We start from the raw sequence: 25,964 nt of genomic DNA on the forward strand, positions 1-25,964 counted from the left end.
TCAGCTTTTAATTGTTATTGATACACTAATAATAAATAAAATTACACAAAACATTATTAGTGTATCAAACATTATTAATTAGTGTATCAAACCTTACAATGTGAACCCAAGACACTTTGTGTGAACGGATGACACTTCTGCTCATGCAAAGGATGGGCTGGGCATGAATTTGCACGGATTTCCCATTCTTCATACAGCCTCCCATGACACACTTCACACTGTCCCTGTGAGCTCTGTCAGGAGTGGCTTTTCAGAGTATGCTGGGGTCTGATGCAAGACGGTGGGAAAAATGCATTCTGTAGGTAGACTTTGGCTTCTGATTCTCTGGGTCCAAGTCTACCTCAGTAAGTGCACCCAACAAAGTATAGAGAAAAGGAAAGATAAATTCTTACAGCTCTGAAAAGCAGCTATAACCACTTAGGTCAATATAAGTTTTGACTTCTAGAATTCGACAAAAGGACGCCAGACATTTACAACACTCTGTTTTTATGCCTTCTGTTTTTATGTCACTCTTGTTGCTATCTTCCACAGCAGGTGAAGACTTTTGTTGTTTTGTCTGGCATTCCCTAATGACCCCTCCTTGAAGGCCTGTACTTACGATGGGGCTTTTGGGGGCTTTGCCCCCTTTCTTAAAGGCACTGCCCCTCAAGAATTTCTCCTGTAAGTGCTTTTTTTCAATCATTTTAAAACATTTTAAAAAGGTGTGTACTACTTTAAGTAGAGTAGGGTGCTGTAGTTGACTAATTCCCACACTAAGCAAAGGGGCTGGAGTAGGTGACCTCTAGGATCCCTTCTAACTCTGTGTCAAGAAACTGGTCTCCTTTAAGAGAGTTTTTCTGCCTGTTAGCTTTCTTTACTATAGAAGACATCACCCCTACCTGCCAGCTTGTTATCAGAATTGTTGCTTAGGCTGGCAGAAGTGATTAACTTGCAGTAGCCGAGAACTGTCATCTAAAGTGGTTGACGGCTTGCAATGTAGAGGTCTATCCTGGTAACAGCTTTCTATTGGCTAAATGACTTTTCTTTCTGCACTGAGAACTTCAGTCCCACTAAAAAAAATAAATCAATCTGCCCCACAAGCCACAAAATCCTTGCTACGGGCCTGCCTCCTTCCCACCCTATGTTTTTATTGGCAGCCCACATATTTTTGTACGTGTATTCTAGCTCTGGTTTTAATCGTTTTAATTATGTGTTTTTGTTTGGTTTTAATGGCTTTCAATCTTTAATCTTTTAGGCACTTTGGTGGCCCTGATGAGGGCAAGAAAGCAGGGTACAAATTCTATAAATAAAATTAAAAATGAATGTATGCAATGATTTCAGTTGACATTTGGGCAACATGCCAAACTTTTGTGACCTATTCTTTGACTTACAATTGTAAGTTTCTCGGTGGCTCCAACATTACCTCTTCTTCAAGAAAACTTGAGACTTCATCAAATCTGAAAACAGCATGAGCTACTTTTTCATACCTCATTGCGAATACACATGGCCAGGGCTGCTAAGGCAACTCTATGAGAACATGAGAGATTTCACCAAATCTGTTTTCACAGCTAGAGATAATTAAACAATAATCCTCCATTTCCAGAACATTATAGTTAAAGCTGTAAAATGTCACAACTGAATAGTGCTAAGGAAAGTGAAATGTCATGTGCAGAGTATTGGCTCTATAAGTTTTAAAAGGCTGTATAACCATTTATTTGGTGCATCACTTCATTACTTATATTAATAAATCATGCATTGAGCAGAAGTAATAAAGACTGTTTAGCTGGGAAACTAATCTATGAAAATCTATGGAGAAATTGAGTTATTTGAGGTACAGAACCTATGAATTATGATCAATGCAGACAGTCTTTTTATTTAATTCAAGAAACTGCAGTAAAACTATATAGCATGAACTGTGCTAAAGCATGACATTGCTGTTATATCATTTCACAGACTGTAGCTCTATGAATGGCTATTAGCCATGACAGCAGTACGTGGCAGAATATCAGTTGCTGAAGGCAAACAACATGACAATACAGCTGCCTTCATAGCCTGCATGTGAACTCTCCAGTGGCATCTTGGGAAGAAAATGCTGGAGGAGATGGACCCTTGGGCTCAGTTCAGATGTTTTGAATAAACCAAAGTTTGTTTGGGATGAGTGTGAACTATGGTTACTAACTTCCAGATGGAGCATAAAGATTTCTCAGAATAACAACTGATCTCCAGATGACATAGATCAGTTCCCCTAGAGAAAATGGCTGCTTTGGAGGGGGGATGCACTTTTTACTGTGATGAGCATCCTCACTGAAAGGGCTGGGTCAGTTTGGCATGGCCCTCCTCTTATATATAAGGGGTCCCTATGTGGTGCCAATCTGGTGTAGTGGTTAAGTCCCAGTGTGGTGTAGTGGTTAAGTGCACGGACTCTAATCTGGGAGAACCAGGTTTGATTCCCCACTCCTCCACATGCAGCTGCTGGTGTGACCTTGGGTCAGTCACAGTTCTTTTGGAGCTGTTCTCTCAAGAGCAGTCCTTGAAAGAGCCCTCTCGGCCCCACCTTCCTCACAGGGTGTCTGTTGTGGGCAGGGGACCGGAAAGGAGTTTGTAAGCCGATCTGAGACGCCGAGTGAAGGGCAGGGTATAAATCCTCCTCCACATGCTCTCCTTCTCTTAAGAGCAGCAGACTTTGATCTAGAGAACTGGGTTTGATTCCCCACTCCTCCACATGCAGCTGCTGGTGTGACCTTGGGTCAGTCACAGTTCTTTTGGAGCTGTTCTCTCAAGAGCAGTCCTTGAAAGAGCCCTCTCGGCCCCACCTTCCTCACAGGGTGTCTGTTGTGGGGAGGGTAAGGGAAAGGATACTGTAAGCCTCTCCGAGACTCCAAGTGCAGGGCAGGGTATAAATCCAATCTCCTCCTCCTCCAACTTCACCAGTACCTTTCCTAGTGCCCACCAAGTGTTTTAGAAAGTGGATGTGAGGCTTTCCCCAGAAAAGTTCCTGATTGGACATTGGAATTTTTTTTTTTAAAGTTACTTTGGCAGGGTTAGCTGCCACCACAGCACAAGGATCTTCACTGTGTGACTTCAGACGCCATTTTGTGGTAGTCATTTTATGACTGCAACCACTATGCTGTGTCAGAATTCTAAAGGTGCCTGTAGGTTCGGAAAGGTTAGGGACCCCTGTTAGATATCATACCCCCTTTAACTGCATCACAGATGCTCATAATTTTTACTCAGCTTGTGCCCATACCCTTATATTTTCCACTCCCCCTCCTAGATGTGGTACTTCATTAACCTACTACGACAATCTATTCTTCCCTCCCATAGCCATTAAAGAAATGGAAGGAAGGAAAAGAGATATATCCAATGATGCTGGGTGAAAGTGACCTTGCGGTAGAAGTGTAAGGTGTGAACAGCTATATGAGATGAGGAGAATGAGATGCATAAGGTCTGAATGGGGAAAGAGCTTTATTGGTGGTAAGGAGAGGGAACCAACCGAGGGGCTATGGCTTAGGGGAAGGGTCTCTGCTTTGCAGGCAGAAGGTTCAATTTCCAGCATCTCTAGTTAAAAGGACCAGACAGTAGGTGACATGAAAGACTTCTTCTGCCTGTCTGAGTAGACAATACTGACCTTGATGGACCAATGGTCTGATATCGTTTCGGACAGCTTCGTGTGTGCATATGAACATTAAAGACCCCAAAGTCTAAATTTTAGGCAAGTGTCCACTGTTGCGTCACAGGAAAAGAATTCCAATTGCCCCATGGCATCGTACAGTAAAGAGCATCGGTGATAAAGCCATTTGGTGGTTCATTTTCTGTGACAGCCCTGTTTCTAGCTATTGAACAGAAATATTAGAATTTCCTGGTGGCACCTCTCAGGGATCATCTGAAACTGCAAATACGTAGTCTGTAAAATCATTCAGGTTGAAACATTAGATGGAAAGTCAGCAGGGGTTTCAAGTGTAGCATCTGATTCTTTATCTTATCTGGAAGGCAATACATCTTGGAATGAAGGCAATTACTTCTTTCTAGTGGACTTACAGCTAATATGATTATTAGACCCCCCTTATAAGACACTGAAAGTTCTGAAAACCACTCTTCTGAGGTCCCGTTCACACTAGGCGATTTGGGCCGGGAGCGGGACAGTTCGGGGCCGGATCAAACCGGCACGATCACACCACAACATCTGGGAAGTGTCTTGCTTCCGTGCCCGAACTGTCCCTTCCCCGCAAAAATCCGCCGCAAACTGAACCACCTACCTTAGGTGGTTCAAATGGATGCGGCGCGGCAAGCGGGGCGTTTGATCGCCGGCGCGTCCTTGCGCCGGCACAACCCCGGCCCGGATCCGAACTGCGCATGCTCCGACATGCGCAGTTCGGCCGGCTAGGCGTCTGACCTGTGTTTTCTCCCCGGTGTTTGATCGCGCCGGGGAGAAAAGGCGCCGCGGCCAGGGGATCCGTGGGATCCCGCCGCGGCGTCTCAACGTTGGCGTGGCTTTTAAAAGCCGCGCCTTAAGAGGCTTTTCCCCTGCCGTGTGGCAGGGGCCTGAGATGAGTAAATTTTGCAACTGACTCTTATCTTGCAGTACACTGATAGCACACAAAACTACATCAGAAGTAGAACCAAGAATCACTAAGCAGGAAGGGGTCTGAAGGCCATGAAGTCCCCGGCCCCAGAAGTGATGAAGCCACTTTAGTACACTGCTGCCTTAGAATCCCTTCATTCGAAATAATCTCCCACAAGTCAAGTCAGCTACTTTTATCACAGTTTCTAGATGTGCCCTTAGAGCCTGATATAATCTCATAAACGCCTGTGCATTTACGTCAAGATCTTTTATCTTCATTCATACAAAACAAGCTTCAAACTAATAAGTATCTTTTCTTTAAGCACGTGCTCAAACGACCCCCCAAAGTAGGTTGAACCGGAACACAGAATAGGGTTGCCATCCCCCGATGGGGGTGGGGGTTCTCCTGCTTTTGGGTCCCCCAATCTATGGCCACTCAGCTGGCCAGTGGGGGAGCCCCGCCCCCAAGCAGCCCCACCCGTGCCCGATGTGTCCAGAGTGATGACATCACCCAGAGGTGATGTCATTGCGCAGGGCATGTAATGTGGGGGATGCTTTAGCATTTTGGGGGAAACTCTATGGTGACCATAGAGTTTTCCTCAAATGCTAGTGCGCCCCCCGCACAATGATGTCACTTCCGGGTGACATTATTATGGTGTGTGTGCTTTGTGTGCGTGCCAAAAGACTCCAGGAAGAAGACTGGAGCCCCCTGTTGGAATGCAGTAAGGACCTAGCAAATCTTGCACTTTGTTGATCACAAAATTGCCTGATGATACAAAGCGATATAAGTTACAACATCCATTCAGTATTGCCACCTGAAGACCTCCAAAGTAAAGAACATAGCAAATTAACTCAGGACATTATCAATACTTCATTAAAATATACTGTCCTTGTAATGTACTAATTGAAGATGCCTTTTGCATTTAGGGAGCGCAACCTCATTTCCAGGAGTATTTTTTTTAATTAGGAGAGGTTACTTGAAATAAGGAACAGGCAGCAGGCCTTTATCTCATCACTGCTGAAGAGGCAATCTCTCCTACCTTTATCAAAAATTTCCTTCAACACTCCCCGCTTGATGAGTTCTTCTCTGCTTTGCCTCATTGAAATTTTTCTTTCAAGTGCTACAAAAAGAAAAAAAAAAGGTCATAGTTATTCACAACAACAGGAACATTTGTAAAGGTGCAGATTCAGAACAATGGTTTCATTTCAATTATTTTCCTGCATATTAACCCATTCCCTTTTCTAGGCACATGTGTGCATCACTAGCGACTACGTGTTTTCTGCCAAGGAGTGATGGGGCCGGATGCCATGATCTTAGTTTTTTTGATGTTGAGCTTCAAGCCCACTTTTGCGCTCTCTTCTTTCACTCTGAGCAAGAGACTCTTTAGGTCCTCTTCACTTTCTGCCATTAGAGTGGTATCGTCTGCATATCTGAGGTTGTTGATCTTTTCCCCAGCAATCTTAATTCCCGCTTGTGATTCATCCAGACCAGCATTTTGCATGATGTACTCTGCATATATATTAAATAAGCAAGGTGACAATATACATCCTTGTCATACTCCTTTTCCTATGCTAAACCAAAGCTAGCCATGATAAAGGACAGAAAAGGTAGGGACCTAACAGAAGCAGAAGAGATTAGGAAAAGATGGCAAGAATACACAGAAGAACTATATAAGAAAGACCTCGATGTCCTTGACAACCACGATGGTATAATCACTGACCTCGAGCCAGACATCCTGGAATGTGAAGTTAAATGGGCCTTAGAAAGCATTACTAACAACAAAGCTAGTGGAGGTGATGGTATTCCAGCTGAGCTATTCAAAATCTTAAAAGATGATGCTATTAAAGTGCTGCACTCAATTTGCCAGCAAATTTGGAAAACGCAACAGTGACCACAGGATTGGAAAAGGTCAGTATACATTCCAATTCCAAAGAAGGGTAATGCCAAGGAATGTTCAAACTATCGCACAATTGCACTCATATCACACGCTAGCAAGGTGAAGAAGCAGTGTTTCTGGCTCCCAGGTTAAGGCAGAGGTCAGGGGGCCAAGTGAGGACTGGTGATCTCAGTCAGCAAAATTCTTCACTCTGAAACTGCTTTTATGCGACCTGAGCTCTTGGAATTAAAGCAAGGTATCATTTTAAATATATAAATTCCAACATTGTAATATTCAGAATCCCCCTCATGGATCACTGCCTTGTCATGGTGAGGGGGCTTGCGTGGTTCAATGAAGCTGTGGGCTTGAAGCTCAACATCAAAAAAACTAAGATCATGGCATCCGGCCCCATCACTCCTTGGCAAATAGAAGGGGAAGTCATGGAAGTAGTGACAGACTTCACGTTCCTGGGATCCCAGATCACCGCAGACTGTGACAACAGTCATGAAATTAAAAGATGCCTGCTCCTTGGGAGGAAAGCGATGGCGAACCTAAACAGCATGATAAAAAGTAGAGACATCACCCTGCCAACAAAAGTCCGCATGGTCAAAGCAATGGTATTCCCAGTAGTCATGTATGGCTGCGAGAGTTGGACTATAAGGACGGCCGAGCGCCGAAGAATAGATTCTTTTGAACTATGGTGCTGGAGAAGACTCTTGAGAGTCCCTTAGACTGCAAGAAGATCAAATCAGTCAATCCTAAAATAAATCAACCCTGACTGTTCCCTGGAAGGCCAGATAATGAAACTGAAGCTCATATACTTTGGCCACCAAATGAGAAGGGAGCACTCACTGGAGAAGACCCTGATGCTGGGAAAGATTGAAGGTCAGAGAAGATGGGGACGGCAAAGGATGAGATGGTTAGACAGTCATAGATGCAACGAACATGAAGTTGAGCAAACTTCAGAGGATGGCGGAAGACAGGAAGACCTGGCGTGATCTGGTCCATGGGGTCGTGAAGAGTTGGACTCGACTATGCGATTGAACAACAAAACAAAGCGATTTGAAAGTGGATGAGAACAAAGAATCGCAGTAAAAGGAGTTTTGCTAACTTCAGGGCAAAAGTGTGCTGGAAGCAGTACGAATGCAGATTCCTGTAAAACAAATGCAGAAACAAGAAAACCCCCAGTCACAAACCAGAAGGGAAAGTGGGAGGGAATGCAGAATGGAATAGGATGTGCTCAGAAAATGTGGCAAAATATGGGTGCAGAAACGGCCATTGTGTGGACTGCCGTGGCTGATCTACAGTGGCAGCAATGACAAGGCAGCCAATGGATTTAGACTGGAGTAATGCTGCATAGGATTGCACTGCAAATTACAGACTCCCAAACTTTCTAACCGAATTCTTTTTAGATGCTAAAAGGACTTAACTGAGGCTATCGTACGTTGGTCACATGATGAGAAGGCAACACTAATGCTAGGAAAATTTGAAGGCAGCAGGAAAAGAGGAAGACCCAACATGAGATGGATTGACGCTATAAAGGAAGCCGTGGCCCTCAGTTTGCAAGACCTGAGCAAGGCTGTTAATGATGGGACGTTTTGGAAGACATTAATTCATAGGGTCACCATTAGTTGGAAGCGACTTGTTGTCACTTAACACACACACCCCTTCTGGCTGCATAACAATGCCAGGAATTCAAAGTGGCCTGAAAAATCTGTGTTCCTTTCAGATCCTGTTATGTTGGTATCAAGCAAAAGATAAGATCTGCTGTTCCTGTTCTTTGCTTTTCCTGTGATGCGTGAACGACGCTAGAGAAACGTTCTATTTCTCAGTCTCTATATAATTCTTCTCCCAGTTTGATGGCTGGTTCGACAGTGGTTTTAGACGCACGACAGCAAAGTCTGAATCCAGATGCCAGAGTCCGATTTCAGTGGTGCCGGATTCCAACCAAGAAGCATTTGTTGCTATGCAGGTGTCCTTTCAGGAAGTTTGCATCTCTCTTATTTCCTGCTCATTGCAAAAGAAAATTGCATGTGCTGTACCAAACACATCTTCCAGGACGTCAGCACCAGCTCCCACTAAGTTGCAGGTGCAGCGTTTCAGTGGAATTATCGGGCACAGATATTTTGAGCACTAACATCCTCTTCTCTCATCTCCCACATATAGTTATCTATTCAGTGAATCTGGTAGATATTATGATAATTGTGGATGATTTAGAACCAAGATTGCAAGCTCACTTTTTTGCTTCTGTCTCCCAGATCGCACTTGCTTATGTCCTGGTGCCCTGGGAGAAGGTCTAATAAAGTCTCACGTGATCTTATTCTATACTTAAGAACATAAGAAGAGCCCTGCTGGATCAGAGCAGTGGTCCACCTAGTCCAGCATCCTCCTGTCTCACACAATGGCCAGCCAGTTCCTCTGAAGAGCCAAAAACCAGACACAGAGGCAAGGCTTTCCCCTGATGTTGCCTCACAGCGTTGGGATTCAAAGGCTGACTGCCTCTGAATGTGGAGGTTCCCTTTAGTCACCATGGCTAGTTGCCACTGATAGAACTACCCTCAACGAAGCTATCTAATCCCCTTTTAAAGCTGTCTATCCCTGTGGCCATCAGTACATCCTCTGGCAGTGAATTCCACATAATAATCACTCCCTGGGTGCGTTCAGATGGACAGTTAATCCCACCATTATGCCGGCTCAAATTTGATCCCGATCTTTTTAATCCATCCTTGCACGACCAGACATCCCCCGGGGATATCGCCTTACCACGCGCTGCTTCCGCTGTGGATTGTCTAGACGGTGTCCACTGAATGAGGCGTGCGCGCGGTGGCTTTTTAAAAAACAAAAGTTTGTGCATGCGCATAGGAATGATATTGCGTCCTTGGTTATTTGCACATGCACAGAATCAAGATTTTTTTAAAATGGCGCCCGTTCAGGATAGTCTGACGTCAGACCATCCCAAATGGGCGCCATTTTTAATTTACGCTGGAATGATCAGACGGGGGAAAGTCCACAAGTGGCCCGTAGGAACCGAAAACTTTAAATTTAAAGTAGTATCTTTTTAGTACGGATTCTAAGTGCGGCAAAACAGGATGCTCATGGAAGACGGACGTTTCCCAGATGTTGATGTCTAGACATTACATTTAAATCCACGAGGCACCCATGCCTCGCGCGGATCTAAAGAGCCGTCTGAACGCGCCCTCTGCGTAAAGAAGTATTTCCTTTTGTCCGTCCTGATCCTATTGCTCAACAGTTTCATAGGATGCCCTTGAGTTCTAGCATTTTGGGAGAAAGAAAAAAAGATCTCCTTGCCAACTCTCTCTACCCCATGCATAATTTTATAAGTCTCTTTCGTGCCTCCCTCAACCGTCTCTTTTCTAAACCGAAAAGTCCCACACTCTTCAGCCTTTCCTCATAGGGAAGGGGCTCCAACCCCCCAACCATCTTGGTTGCCCTCTTCTGTACTTCTGTACCGATCATCTCCTGCCTCGTTACACCACCATGACCCCCATTCTTGGTTCCTCCCTGCTTTGGTGGAGGAACAGAGCCATACACAGAAGGGATATGTAGTCAGTAGCTAAGAATAACCCAGACCAAACACAGCCTGTATTCCGGAGGTGTAGATTTCTTGAGTAGGAGGGAGAGTCCCTGAGAATTTCACCCTGACTTTGTTAGAAAAGAAGCAGAAATGTGCTTTTTAACTGCTTATAAAACGGGAATGTTTTTTTCTGTCTTCAGAAGAAATTTAGTGGGCAGTATTCTATATGGGGAGCTGCAGTGGCTCAAGTGGTTAAGACGCTGAACTACAGGCTGTGGAAGGTTGGTAGTTCAGCAGTTCGAGACCCGAGTGTGCCGTATGACGGAGTGAGCTCCCGTCTCTAGTTCCAGCTCCTGCCAACCTAGCAGTTCAAAAGCAAGAAATTGCAAGTAGATAAATAGGTACCACTTCAGTGGGAAGGTAACAGCGTTCTGTGCGCCTCGGTGTTTAGTCATGCCGACCACATGACCACAGAAATGTCTTCGGACAGCGCTGGCTCTTCGGCTTTGAAACAGAGATGAGCACTGCAACCCTAGAGTCGGATTCGACTGGCTTTCGAGCAAGGGAACCTTTACCTTTTTATTTTATATGGACAGAATCCCTGCACATTTCTTCCAACTAGGAAGAAATTAAACAAAAAAACTTATGAGCAGAAGTATGTTTCTTATTGAAACCAAATGGATACAAATACAGAGGACAAAACAAGAGTCCAGTAGCACCTTAAAGACTGACAAAATTTATGGCAGGGTATGAGCTTTCGTGACTCATTGCAGCCCATGTTTTTGAGAGCTTTATGTCAGCCTGGCATTAGTGAAAACTGTATTCTAATTGGGAAGACAAGATGTTCTGAAGTGTCCGACAGTTAACAGTTGCTCTTTAAAAATAATTAGAATGCAAAATAGCAATTTAAAGAGAGAAATGCTTCTTAGTCACATATACTGGCTATTATTTGCATCTAAATTGTGATGAATATAAATGCCAGACTGATTTGGGTGATTATCTGTTCACAACACAAGCTTCTTAAGGTCCCCTATGATACAAATGTGTTTTTGTCAGTTATTACCCCAGAGAATGTTACAAATGCTTCTTTCTCAAGTTGGTCTTACAGAAGGAATTCCTCTGTGTCCACTTAAAGCAGAATTTGACAGTTAACAAACCACTTCTTTACCATGAGTAAAAGTAAAGGTTTCCCTTGCTTGAAAGCCAGTTGAATCTGATTCTAGGGGGCAGTGCTCATTGCAGTTTCCAAGCTGAAGAACCAGCACTGTCCAAAGACTTCTCCATGGTCATGTGGCCGGCATGACTAAACTCCAAGGCGCACGGAACGCTGTTACCTTCCCACCGAAGTGGTACCTATTTATCTACTTGCAATTTCTTGCTTTCGAACTGCTAGGTTGGCAGGAGACACATGCACATACAAAGACTTTAATTACTGAACTATCTGTTTATGCGTGAATGTTGGATGATGGTAAGTGAAGATCACTATTCCTGAATGACCTTCACGTCTACCATATAAGAACAGTCCTGTGTGACAGAAACAGCATTCCAGATGATATTTCATGTCTTCCCCAAACAAGACTTTGCAGGATCACAAGCTGACATAGGTGAAGTAATTTACAGAAAATTGATACATTTGAAATGTGGTACTGGAGTTGAGTTTTATGGATACTTTGGACTGCCAAAAAGACAAATAAGTGGGTTCTAGATCAAATCAAGCCTGAATTCTCCCAAGAAGCGATTGTACTTTTGGTCAAATAATGAGAAGATAAGATCGGAAAAAATAATAGTGCTATGAAAAGTTGAAGGAGGTAGGAAAAGAGAAAGACCCAACAGGAGATAGATTGGCTCGATAAAGGAAGCCGTTGCCTTCAGTTTGTAAGAGAGAAGGAGAGAAGAGATTGGATTTATACCCTGCCCTTCACTCGGAATCTCAGACTGGTTTACAATCTCCTTTCCCTCCCCCTCCCCACAATAGACACCCCGTGAGTTCGGTGGGGCTGAAAGAGCTCTGAAAGAAACTGCTCGTGAGAGAACTGCTCTGAGAGAACTTATGACTGACCCAAGGTCACACCAGCAGCTGCATGTGGAGGAGTGGGGAATCAAACCTGGTTCTCCCAGATTAGAGTCCGCTGCTCTTAACCACTACCCCAAACTGTAAGACCTTAGCAAGGCTGGCGAGGATAGAACATTTTGGAGGTCATTAATTTATTGGGCCACCATAAATCAGAAGTGACCTGAAGACACAAAACACACAAAAACAATTCACAGGAACAGGCAGCATATCCGAACATGTAAAAGCTCCCATCCTTATTCTTATTTATTTATTTACAAAATTTATATCCTGCTTTTCTGCCCTCTCAAGGACCACAAAGGTGGCTAACAATTAAAAACATAAATGGGAACATCCCGTTTTAAAACCATTGGAATCATCCCACCGACCAAACGCACATCATTTTGAACAATTAAAAACAGAGTTAAAATGCACACAACATAAAAAGAGTTATTTAAACATTGGTTAGGAAGGAGGGATCACAGGGACCATTTCCACAGTAGTAAAATGCTCCGCCTTGACATTAAAAAAAACCTGCACGTTGCGTGAAATTTTCCACAGTAGATTTTTCCTCACCAGGCGCAAACCCGAAGTTTTCTCCTTCTTACCCTGCATTTTTTGGAACTCATTAAAACTGGGGATTCCGAAAACGCGGGGTAAGAAGGAGAAAATGTTGGTTTTGTTCCTGGTGAGGAAAAATCTACTGTGGAGATTTTCCATAACGTGCAGTTTTAAAAACGTCAACGCGGGGAATTTCACTACTGTGGAACTGGTCTGAGGGAATGCCAAACCAAACAAAAAGGTCTTCACCTGCTGGTGGATTATGGCAACGGAACGGGACAGACGGGTATCCCTGGGGAGAGAGTTGCAGAGCTTTGGTGCCGTCATAAAGAAGGCCCTCTTCCAGGTTGCCACCTGCCTAATCTCAGAAGGGGGTACCCAAAGCAGGGCCTCTGAAGATGGCCATAGTGGTCAGGTGGTTTCACAAGGGAGTAGGTGGTCCTCCAGGTATGTTGGTCCCAAACCATATAGGGTACTGAAGGCCAAAGCCAGTGCCTTGAATTGTGCCTGGAAACAAACTGGGAGCCAGTGTAGATGGGCCAAGACTGGAGTGATATGATAGGGCTGTCAAGTGGGGGCGGGGAAACCCCCGCTTTGGAGGCCCAATTTCCGCCGTGGCGGAATCGGGCCCCGGGGGCAACCCCGCCCCCCCGAAGCTGAGTCACCAGAGGTGACGCACGACGTAGGGCACATTGGGGGCATGGCCCAGATCATCGTGCGCATGTCCGCAGCCAGCTCCCGGAGCAAGCAGACGCTCCCCCGCCGGTGAGTAAATAAGACTTGGCAACCCTATGATATGATGACCACTATGACCTACTCCAGTCAACATCCTGTCTGCAGCACTCTGTACCAAAGGAAGTTTCCGAATACTTCTCAGGGACAGCCCCACAAAAAACGCGCTGCATTTATGGAAATACCATTCAAAACGGTATTCGTCTCCATTGACCGAACATTATGTTATTAGTATATACATGCTATCACATATTTGATGTGGCACAGTCTCTAAAATTGCCTACTGGTTAACATTGACAGGTGATGCATGTGAAGAACTGTTTGATTTTACCAAAAGAGGGGTATATTCTTAGACACAGCCACGGATCTAGCAGTTCTTCGCTGAAAAATATACACAGTCGCAATCAGCTGGGGTACAGATAGGAGCCAATGCTTGAGATTAAGATATATGTCTCGTGATACAAAAAACAAAAAAACCCCAAAATCTGGGATCAATTATGGGCTAGTTGGTCAATGAGGGCAAGGGAGGGTTTCTCAGGCAAGTGCATGTTCTGAGTTGCAGAAAAAGCTGGCCCTCCTTCCCCCTGTGTATGAAACACCAACAGAAGCATGGAAGCCATTCTCTCACAACATGATTTGAATCTGGGAAATCAAAGAGCTTCCTTCATCTAGCTCAGGGTTGTCAAACATAAGGCCTGGGGGCCAGAACCAGCCCGTCCAGGGCTCTTTTGCGGCACGCGTGCCACTGGTGCAAGGGACGGAACAGAACACTGCTTGGAGAGGCTCCTTCTTTGTTCTTTCCCACTTTTCTCTCTAGGGTTGCTAGGTCTAGCCTGGGAAACTCCTGGAGATCTAAAGATGAAGCCTGGGGAAGACAGGGCCTCAGCGGGGTATAATGTCATAGAGCAGCCATTTTCTCTAGGAGACATGGTCTCTGTCATCTGGGAATCAGTCGTTAATTCTGGGAGATCTCCAAGCCCCCCTGGAGGCTGACCCTCACATCTGGTAATCATCAAAGCAGCAAAAGGGAGAGGGGGGGGAGAGACTTCTAGATTAATACAGAAACTTATCAGATGAGAAAATGAACTGAGAACCTCGTTTTAAAAAGAAATAGAAATACCCTGCTCTTCACTCGGAGTCTCAGAGCGGCTTACAATCTCCTTCTCTTCCCCACCCCACAGCATGCACCCTGTGAGGTAGGTGGGGCTGAGAGAACTCTTTCAAGAACTGCTCTGGAGAGAACAGCTTTGAGAGAACTTGTGACTGGCTCAAGGTCACCCAGCTGGCTGCATGTGGAGGAGTGGCGAATCAAACCTGGTTCTCCCAGATTAGAGTCCACGCTCCTAAACCCCTACACCAAACTGGCAAAGATGCACTCCTGATGATTGTACACCTGCACAAAAAAGCTGCTGATGGGTGAGCTTCAGGGCTGGCTCACTCACTAGGCAAGCTAGACTCTCGCCTAGAGTGCGGGGCCATTGGGGGCACGAGAATGAGCCCCCCTGCCCCCCACTCACGCTGCACGCCCTGGCCACCGCCGCCTCTTCGCCCCCCTGCATGACTTTCTGGGCACATGCTGCTTCAGCGCGCCCCTTTGCTGCCCCTAGAGTAGTGGAAAGGTGCTTTTTAAAGTGTAATGCCCACGGTGCCTCCTGCACCATGGGGAAATGGCTGCGAAAAGTTCCCCTGCCTCCCCCAGGCCCCACCGCAATGCGTTCCATGGACTCTTGGCTGCCTCCGGGGATGCTTGCCCAGCTGCCTCGGGGGCCACGTCGGTGGTGCACAAGGCCAGCCTGCTGTGCGTGTGCCTGCTGTGCGTGGCCGCCTCCTTCTCACCACCCCTCCTGCCACTCCTCAAGGCCTCCTTCTCGCCCTTTGGCTCCCAGTACTGCCCGTCGCCCCTGGCCGCCAGGCAGCCCATCGGAGGTGCTGCCGCTGCCCACCCACCCGCTCACCCGCCCTCTACCAGAGCGCCTACCCCCTGCCCGACCACCGGCACTTTCACTGCATCTCCGTTGGTGAGTCGCAGGGCTTGGGAGGGCATCGGGGAGAGGCCAGACCCCAGGGGAGCCAGTCTCCCATTTTGGAAAGATGATCTCCTTGCAAGTCAAGCAGTGCCCCATTGGCGCAAAAGGTTCCAATCCAGTCCACTGTCCCCGTTTGCGGAGAATGGTGGTGAGAGCGCAGGTGGTGTAAGTGAAAAGGCGCCTTGCTCCCTGGGCAGCTGCTGAGGCGCAGTCCATCTCCACGGATGGAACAGGCCTGGAGCGCCCCGATCCCCAGCACGTTTCCTTGCCAGAAAACAGGATCGGGGGGGGATTGATGGTACGGGGCAGAAAAACGTGCAACGCGATCCTTCATGCGCGCCAAATGCCCTGCAAACTAGGCCTGGCTGTGCCTCTTGGCGGGCAGCAGGGCTGACAGGCCAGTAAGCAGCATGGGGGGGTCAAGTATGCCTTGGATTTCGGGGGGGGGCAAACTCACCCCAGATTGGCAGGGCCATGTGTCAAGGACTGCCTGGCACCGAGTCCTTTTGCTTCCTCCCCAGCGATCCCCGGTGGACGGAGCCGGCGGGGGTTTGGCCAAGCGCCTCCCTCCTGTGGATCGCCGGAGGTTTTCGCTTCTTTTCTACTGGCAAACATGCACCAGGAAAATCCATTCTGGGACAGAGCGGTGGGGGGCGTGAGGAAGGCGACTTGGGCAGCGCCATCCAAACTGTCGGCCAGAAGAGCTGCCCTTCTCAGGGGCGCGGACCAGCCAGAAAAACCCGCCTAGGTCCTCCGGTGGGCCTGAGTGAAGGGTGACGAGGCGCCTCCGAAGAAGCCGCCGGAGAGTCTTCCTTCTCCCCAGGCCCACCCTGGAGGTTTGCAACCCCGTAATTGGTGGGCGTGGGCATGGGGGGCGGCACCGCCAGAAGGCAGCCTCGCCTAGTGTCCAAAAAGACCTGGAGCCAGCCCTGCTGAGCTTGGTCCAGTCCCTCAGTCCCCGCCTAGCCTGTCTCACAGGACTGTTGTTGTGAAGATGAAATGGTAAAGGTGGAGAATGTTGCAGGCCATTTCGGGCCCCCATTCGATAAAAAAGCAAGGCATGAATACCTAAATAATAAAAGTAATCAGATCAGTTTCAAAAGGCCAAGGAAATCCAGATAGGTGATACATGAACGACCTTGGAAGTATTAATTCATGGAAGGGATCACACCAGGGGTCGTTTAGTAGAAAAAGAGCTAGGGGAACTCATTAGCATAACTCATTATCATATGCCACACCCCCTGACATCACCGGAAGTGTGTCATAAGGCCACACACCCCGCCCCCAACGGTCCCGGCCACTGCCGCCGGCCTTGCAGCTCCACTGCCGAGCCCCATGAGGGGCCCGGCGGTGGACCTGCAAGGCCGGCGGGAGTGCAAGGAAGCCCCGCGAAGGCCCTCCCTGGCCCCAGGCAGGCAGGAGTGGGGAGAGGCAGGGAGGAAGCAACTTACCCTCCCTCTTCTCCTGCCTCCTCCTAGCTGAATGAGGGCCGGAAGCGGGGCGGCCGGAAGCGGGGGGCGGGGCTTCGTCATGTGCCCCGCCCCCCGTACTTCACCCGGGGGAACTGCGATCCCCCTGCGATCCCCCCCGAAATGACCTCTGGATCACACCAAAGGAAACCACGGCAGTTGTTTATAACAGAATTTCTATGTAGGAGGACTGAGAAGCAAGCTCAGAAGGAGCCATCCAGAGGAAAGGGCAAGGTTTCCTGCCTGTTTGCAATTTGTAAGCAGTCTGTCATACTGGATTTGACAGACTGACAGGAGGAGGTTGGCAAGAAAAGAGAGACTGGGCAAAAATAGTGACAGGGACTCTCTAAGTAAATAGTGGAAGGGAAAATAACAAAAATTAAAAATAGCAATTATAAATGAAGGCAAAAGCCATAGACGTTTTAGAGAATCATTTCTTTCTAGTAACATGTTGATAAATGGAGTTAAAGCAGTGATTTGCAGACTTTTTGATGTGGGTCCTCGGTATAAATTCATTTTAATATTGGGGATCCACTTGCAAAGGAACTCTGCACTACTTTCTCTCTCCCCAACATAAAATGCAGGGATCTCCCGTCGTTTGACGCAGAACAAGTTTATATGCCATATTCACGTTAAGTATTCTAACTGTATAGCATTGCTAAGCAAGAGGCTGTATTTCATGGCCATTTTACACATGATGAGAAATAAAACCAAATTTCTGTCCCCCCCCCCCCCCATCTAAGAGAGAATCACGATCCACCAGTAAGGGCTCTTCCGCATTCTCATTTTTGTTGCTTGAGTGTTCCCTGTTGCTTCTCTTTTTCTCTTCTGTATGTGTTTTCCTCCCTCTAGTGGTTGATTTGATATTACATTGCTGTGTGTTCAGCATGAAAACCTGCAGTTTAAATCTGCAAGGAGATATGCCAGACATACAGCAATGTAATATTGAATTGACCACTAGAGGGAGCAAAACATTTTTGGAAAAGCCCCCCCCCCAACCAATAGGAACACATAAGTGACAAAAATGTGAATGCAGAACAGCCTGAAGGCTAGCCTATGTTATAAAGGGGTAATAAGTTACAGACGCCAGAAACATTTTAAGCAAAAAAGATTAAATGGGCTTTGGGGATCTGCAGACACCTGCAGTCTTGCCCTTTATCCTGGTATCTGGGGGGAGGAGACAGGTAAAAGTCATGCATATAACCCCCCCTCCTGTTAACTGTAGTCACATATATTACAAAATATTGAACACAAAACACAGCAAATATTTTCTTGCAAATATAATAATTAATAAATGTATATAATAATTTCAAAGTAATTGTTCCCGCTAAAGGCAGCTTCATTGTATTAAACTGGCTGTGTACAAACTGAACTGGTTTTTGGAAAGGAAGACTACACTGAAGCTAGCATTGTGCATGTGTGTTATGGGAAATTTGGTGACCGTGCACTGGGAAAGGCAACGAATACTTTTTTTGTTTGTGGCTGGCAGCATTCCACTCCCACCTGATCTGTGGCCTCTCCTCTGGGCCTGCACCCTGGCTCACCTTCTGCTGTCCAACCCTGTCGATGCATTTACCAGTTAATCTTTCTGTGCAAGTCTTTAAAAAGAGTGCTTTAAAAATCTCTTTGAGACCAGAAACCCCTACAATGAACATTTCAGCAAAGTATTTCTCTTTTTCTATTTCTGTCTATCAATCTACTATGTGGAATGTATCCCATCAAAGTGTACATCTTTTGTAATAAAAAAAATATATGCAAGCAGATGGTTCCACAGTGAGGATCAACATTGTCATCTGTCCTAGGAAAATATATAGGCAACATTTTGGTACAGAAAATACCACATGCCAATGTAAAGAGATGATATTTTTTTTCTCCTGCAGCTGAATGTAATCCACTGAGTAATAAAGTCTGTTGTTCGCCAAGTCACTTGAGTCAGTAGTTAAACGACTTGTTACCATGTGTGTTTGCAATTGCATTTTGTCTGTACTGTGCTTATGCTATGTTGGTCAAATGTCTGTGTATCTGTGCATTTGGGATTCAGGGATCACTGCTGTGTGTATTTGATGCTGTGCGTTTGAATGGCTGGCCTTGCACCTCATGCTGCCTATGGATGGGCATGGCTTGAGCTGCCTGCCACAAGACACATGCCTCCCTGGAATCTCCCAGAGTGCCTCTGGACAAAGGAGACCAGCGCCCTTTCCGCTACGAGGAGATTTCTCCCCAGCTTGGACCTCAGATAAGTATAAGCGATATCCCGTGGTGTGTTATCCCCCTTGTCTGTGCTTTTATTATTTTCCTTGCTGATTGTTTTCTATGAACTATTGTAACTAAGGATCTTGAGAGAATCTGTGTATGCATCTGTTTTTGTATGCTTGAAGAACTGCTTAGTAAAAGGCAACATTTATTCATAAACCTAGCGTGTTGTCTCAAATTCCTGGGAATTAGGAGCGTTCCGTTGGGCCAATCTGACCTCTGTATACATTGGCAAGAACTTATGCCACGCCCACTGTCGTAGATAATTCAGAATTGGGCTCCCGGAACCGTCCTTAGAGGAGGTTCGGTAACAGACTGCTTAATAAAATCACCTTCATTTTAAAAGATTTTGTATTTACATAGTAAAGGTAAAGGTTCCCTTGCTCGAAAGCCAGTCGAATCCGACTCTAGGGTTGCGGTGCTCATCTCCGTTTCAAAGCCAAAGAGCCAGCGCTGTCTGAAGACGTTTCCGTGGTCATGTGGCCGGCATGACTAAACGCCAAGGCATACGGAATGTTGTTACCTTCCCACCGAAGTGGTACCTATTTATCTACTTGCAGTTTCTTGCTTTCGAACTGCTAGGTTGGCAGGAGCTGGAACTAGAGACGGAAGCTCACTCCATCATGCAGCACACTCGGGTCTCGAACTGCTGAACTACTGACCTTCCACAGCCTGCAGTTCAGTGTCTTAACCACTTGAGCCACTGCAGCTCCAAGTATTTACACAGTAGCCATGTTATAAAGATGCCAGCCTCCAGGTGGGGCCTGGGGACCTCCCAGCTCAACTCCAGACCGGAGATCAAGTCCCCTTCATAAAATGTTTTGGAGGTGGACTCTATGGCACTGTACCCCACTGAGGCCCCTGTCACCCCCAGGCTCGACCCCCCAAATCTCCTGGAGTTTCCCAGTCTGGAGCTGGCAACCCTATCTCTTCCACAGACACACCCCATTGGTGGCCAGGGAGGACCTGGAAGCCCTACATATGAATGTTGTAAGCATCGCAGTCACAGTGGCACACAACTGCTTATTGTGGTGAACCAGAGGGGGGGGGCTAGTATGAGGCATCTCGGGCAGCTGCCCTGGGCCGGGTAGGGACTCAACTACCCATAGTCCCACACTCCTGACAGAGGGGGAAAGAAGAGGAAGAGCTGTTTGCCACACAGCCCACCTGTCCCCTCTGGGGCTTGTTCAGTGGGTGGCTGCCACATGTGTAACCAGCCATTCACAGAATGCTTGTTCAGTGGTGCCAGTGCATGTGGCTCCAGATAGCGGGGGACTTTGGGGGGCATTACTGGAGGGGGTGGGGATGTCCCCAACGTGATGACTTCACAGAAGTGAAGTCATCACAATGGGGGACGGTGGCCCCGCCTCTCCCCAGCAGTGTTTAAAGGGTCTCTTTAACACTGATGGGAAGAGGTGGGGGAGACGGGCGGTCCCTCTTGGGGGCGGGGCTCCCCTTGTGGTGGGAAAGAGCCCCCCCAAAATCAGGAAACCCCTGTGGAACTGGGGGGGGGGTCTGGCAACCCTACATTTCTGTGACAATTAACAAAGTGTGAAACAAAATATTACCCTATCAATCCCATCCATGCCATCTTCTAATTTAAAGTTATTTACTGGAAACAAGAGACGAAAGGGCAAGAAAAAACAGCTGATCATAGACAGCAGAAACACTTGAATATACAAACCAGGTTATAATGGACAACTAACTAGCTTATCTGGACCATTTAGTCAGTTAGTTTGCCCCTCTACTGAAAAACTAATAACTCAGTTCACAGAAAATCTTAATGTGAAATAGTACGGACACAATTTATTCCAGAAGTTGATATGGTGTCTTAACTATTTTAAAATGCCTCACAAGCTTTGCCAATATGTTATTGCTTCAAGATGAACATTGGGCCATTTAGGGTTTTTCAAAAAATCTAGTACCTAGCCCATTTTAGCGCAACTTAGAATGTATTTCCTCTGTGACCAGGCCCGATAAACATACAATAACTACAAAAAAATCTTTGGCGATTACCATTTTCAGGACAGGCCCATGGAGTGCCTGACCATCTAATTTTAATTTTAATTTAGAAAAGGACTCTAATTTTGTCACAGGTGACTATGCTGCATGTCAGTAGAATCCTGCCATCTTGTTTTCTGTTTGTTTTTCACATCTTTCCGATGTGGATCTCGTTGTAGCCTTCACAGTGGCCCTATGAATTGATTTAACTTGACTTCAGAACTACTTCCTTGTACCTCAGTCTGGAAGAAACATAACAGTGTATTGTATTTCACTCTAGGCAAGTCCTAATTATAATTAATTGCTGTATGATGAAAACCAGAGTCCTTGAAATGCTAAAAAAGTAAGAAACTGGAAGCTGAAGTCCTGCCCAGTTTTCCAAGCAGGCAGAAGGAAGAACAGCTGCTCTGTAAGACTTTGACTAATTTTCATGGTTGAGGTGCACAGATGCTTCAGAACATTTGCTAACATAATAACTGCCGGTTCCAGGTAACTTGAGTAGAATGCTTTTTGTGAAAGGCACATAAAACTACCAAAATATTAATGCAGTTAACCAATATGTTGGTAAGCAGCAATCTCATCTTGTGGATGAGATGATGAACAGCTGGACCATCTGCTTGCAAACTCCTTCTAATCAAGCTGTCGACATTGTATCTGGCCCTCTGTGCTTGACTGTGAAAAGTATTAATAGTTCCATTATTATTACTATTTATTATTTATACGGCCACATCAATGTGCTTGATTTTTTTCTAAGGGTTAGAAGGCAGGTCTCTGATCCAAGGAGGTTATAGATTACAATATGGGACAAAGAAAATAACAAAGAGAGGTGGAAGCAGACGTCAACAGGGGAAGTGTAGGCAGTAACTTCCATTACATGTACTCAAGTTTCTGAAAGAGATAGAGATTAAGGGTTGTGCCTAAGTCATCGTGGAAAATGCATTAGTTTGAGTAGGGTCCCTGATTTTGGGGGGGGGCCCAATCCGCTGCCGGCCACCTGGCCAGTGGGGGAAGCCCCACCCCTGAAACAGCAACATCACGTGTGCAACGGCCCCAGCGTAATGGTGTTACTACTGGTGACATGATCATTGCTTTGACTGCGCGGCAGAGACGTCTTGAAGAGGAGCCAGGAGCCCAGAGGTCATTTCGGGGGGGATCGCGGGGGAATGCAGTTCCCTCGGGTGAGGTGCGGGGGGCGGGGCACACGACGAAGCCCCACCCCCTGCTTCTGGCTGCCCCGCTTCCGGCCCTCATTCAGCCAGGAGGAGGCAGGAGAAGAGGGAGGGTAAGTTGCTTCCTCCTGTTGGATCCCCAAGCATCGAGAATAAATCCACGTTTTAAGAAAAGCAAAATTTATTTCAAAGCGTTGACGACATACTCAAACACGTTCTTTGTTAGAACTGGGGATACACAGTTAGATCAAGCATAATAAAGGAACTTCAAAGAGATACAGGTCCAATGAATGACTTTCCCGCTGGCGGGCTAATGAAACGGTTGCGCGCCCAGTCCATGGGAACCAGGCAGGATATTAGACATAACACAGGTGCAGTAGTCATGGGAAAAGCAATAGCCAAGCATTACAGCATCTTCTCCCCCACACAACCTCCAGCAGTTATCTTTTGCATTCCAACGCAGGAGTAGGATGATAGAAACCAAGCCGGGTGCAACAGGGAAGGAATATGTACACAGAGGTCACAGACAACAGAATGGCAGCTTGCTGACATACTGCCCCCCTTAAAATACACTTACAACACACCTCCCGGGCCGGGCGGGAGATCTCCCGGGCTGGGCGGGAGACCTCCCGGTTTGTCCGGGAACCTTCTGTGGAAACTACGGATCAGGTAAGGGGCCCGAATATCCCCTTCTTCCACCCATTCGCGGTGCTGGGGACCGAAATCAACCCATTCGATAAGGTACCAGAGTTTACCACGTTTCACTTTACAATCCAGGATATCAGCGATCTCAAAATGTTCATCCCCTTCCAAAATGACAGGTGGAGGAGGAGTAGTTACAGGTCTCCATGGAGACGGGCCAGGATCCTTCTTTAACAGGCTCATGTGAAATACAGAATGCAAGGCACGTAAATTCTTAGGCAAAACAACATCAACTGCCACATCATTTATGACTTTGCGCACTTTGAAAGGGCCTATGAACTTCCATCCCAATTTCCTGCTAGGCCGCAGCATCTTAATGTTCTTGGTTGAGACATACACAAGATCCCCAGGTTTCAGATCAAACCCCACCACCCTACCCTTGTCTGCCTGGGTCTTGTAAGCAGCCTTGGCTGCGTCAAGTGTTTGGCATAACAGAGGCCATGCTTTTTGCAAGGACATACACCAGGTATCAGCATCCCCCACAGGACGTTGGCCCATCCCCTCCAAGAAAGGGAGGGGGGGGCTGTCGTAACCAGAGACAGCTTTATACGGAGACATGCCTGTGGAGCTATGGACAGTATTATTATAACAATATTCAGCAAGAGGCAATAAGTCACACCAATCATTCTGTTGATAATTAGTAAAACAACGCAAATATTGTTCCAGGGTCTGATTAACTCGTTCCGTTTGTCCGTCAGTCTCGGGATGATACGCGCTGCTGAGTCCTTGTTCCACCCCTAAAATGGAAAGAAGTTCCCTCCAAAATTTAGAAACAAATTGGGTCCCCCTGTCAGAAATTAACTTAGTAGGTAATTGATGAATTTTCACCACGTGAGACATAAACGATTTCGCCAACCTTTGAGCTGTAGGCAAGGAAGGAAAAGGTACAAAATGAGCTTGTTTAGAAAACAAATCAACAACCACCCAAATGATAGTGTTCCCTTTGCTCGCAGGGAGGTCAGTAATAAAATCCATGGATACCACTTCCCATGGTCTCGATGGAGTAGGGAGTGGCTGTAGAAGACCAGGAGGCTTGCCCAATCTGGGTTTAGTCAAGGCACATGTTTGGCAGGACCGAACAAACATCAAGAGGTCTTTGCGCATATGTGGCCACCAGAACTGTCTGCGGATGAGTTGTAGAGATTTAACAAAACTCCAATGCCCTGCCAGTTTCGAACCATGAGCAGACTCCATCACCTCCCTCCTCATTGAAATAGGCACATACAGTTTGTCTCCAGAATAAATCAGACCATCAGGGCTACGGACACAATCAGGCAACGTTGTCAGGGAGGCATCATCCTCAACAGTCAAAGCAGACAGATATTTTTGGACCCAGGCCCCCCCCCCCACAGGGAAAAGGGAAGGCGTAGTCTCATCAGAGTGTGGAATTGCCCGCGCTTGCGCCCTGGTGACCACGGCCCCCCCCAGATGGGAGGGGGAAAAGACAGAGTCCATGATGATCTCACGCTGACTGTCATGTTGTGGGAGGCGTGAAAGCGCGTCAGCCAGGGAATTCGCCGCCCCAGGGAAATGACGAAGAGTGAATCGAAACTTAGCAAAGAAGTCCGCCCAACGAAGTTGCTTAGCGTTGAGAGAACGGGGGGATTTCAGCATCTCCAAATTCTTATGGTCAGTCCAGACTTCAAATGGCAGTTGCGCCCCCTCCAACCACTGCCTCCACGTGGAGAGAGCCAGCCGGATTGCTGACGCCTCCTTTTCCCAAATCCCCCAGTTTCGTTCAGCGTCAGAAAACTTTTTAGACACAAATGCGAGGGGATGTAAACGACCATCCTCCCCCTCCTGCAAAATCGCGGCCCCCATTGCCACATCCGAGGCATCAGTTTGGACAATGAATTTCTTAGTTTCATCAGGGCGCGCCAGCACTGGCTCAGAGGTGAACATCAGTTTAAGTTTCTCAAAAGCCTCTGCGCAAGCAGGGGACCATTTAAGCGGGGCGCCTGGTTTCGTAGCATCAAACCCCTTTCCCTTGGTTTTGAGCAAATCAGTCAGGGGAAGGGCAATTTGAGCGAAATTCTGGATGAAATTTCTGTAAAAATTGGCAAATCCGAGGAACATTTGCAATTGTTTGCGGGTCCTGGGGGGCTCCCAGTCAAGTACAGCTTGAATTTTAGCAGGGTCCATTTCAACCGTCCCCCCAGAGATGCGATAGCCCAAAAATATTCTAACAATATGTTGGATCCCCAAGCATCGAGAATAAATCCACGTTTTAAGAAAAGCAAAATTTATTTCAAAGCGTTGACGACATACTCAAACACGTTCTTTGTTAGAACTGGGGATACACAGTTAGATCAAGCATAATAAAGGAACTTCAAAGAGATACAGGTCCAATGAATGACTTTCCCGCTGGCGGGCTAATGAAACGGTTGCGCGCCCAGTCCATGGGAACCAGGCAGGATATTAGACATAACACAGGTGCAGTAGTCATGGGAAAAGCAATAGCCAAGCATTACAGCATCTTCTCCCCCACACAACCTCCAGCAGTTATCTTTTGCATTCCAACGCAGGAGTAGGATGATAGAAACCAAGCCGGGTGCAACAGGGAAGGAATATGTACACAGAGGTCACAGACAACAGAATGGCAGCTTGCTGACACCTCCCTGCCTCTCCCCACCCCGGCCTGCATGGGGCCAGGGAGGGCCTTGGCGGGGGTTCCTCACACTCCCGCTGGCCTTGCAGGTCCACCGCTGGGCCCCTGATGTCAGGGGGTGTGGCATATGCTAATGAGTTATGCTAATGAGTTCCCCTAGGTCTTTTTCTATGAAATGACCCCTGCAGGAGCCCCTTACTGTGGGAAAGGTAAGACCTGGCAACTCTACACCAGATGCATCACATAAATATCTGGGAGGCAATTCCAGGCATCAGTGACAGCAAATGAGGATGGGTGGAGTGAATTTAGGGAGCAGCAGTGTAGCCAGTTGATGATGATGGAACTGGATCAGCAAAGCTCCTATATCAGGGTACAAACACAGAGAAAGAGAAGGCTGAGGGGGGCAAGGCTTTGAACATGAGGACAAGGAGTTGTGCTGG

At 46.8% G+C, this 25,964-nt stretch overlaps 1 protein-coding gene across 1 annotated transcript in view; it reads right to left on the minus strand.

Moving 5' to 3' along the window:
* Positions 1–25,964, minus strand: part of PHACTR1 (phosphatase and actin regulator 1) — a 233,509-nt gene that overhangs the window by 99,277 nt on the left and 108,268 nt on the right. Inside the window, exon 3 of the mRNA XM_015429100.1 lies at positions 5,581–5,661. Coding sequence (XP_015284586.1) covers positions 5,581–5,661 — 81 coding nt within the window. The remainder of the gene's footprint in view (positions 1–5,580; positions 5,662–25,964) is intronic.

The sequence above is a fragment of the Gekko japonicus genome, unplaced genomic scaffold (assembly GCF_001447785.1).
Source record: "Gekko japonicus isolate JY-2015 unplaced genomic scaffold, Gekko_japonicus_V1.1 scaffold1913, whole genome shotgun sequence".
Taxonomy (NCBI): domain Eukaryota; kingdom Metazoa; phylum Chordata; class Lepidosauria; order Squamata; family Gekkonidae; genus Gekko; species Gekko japonicus.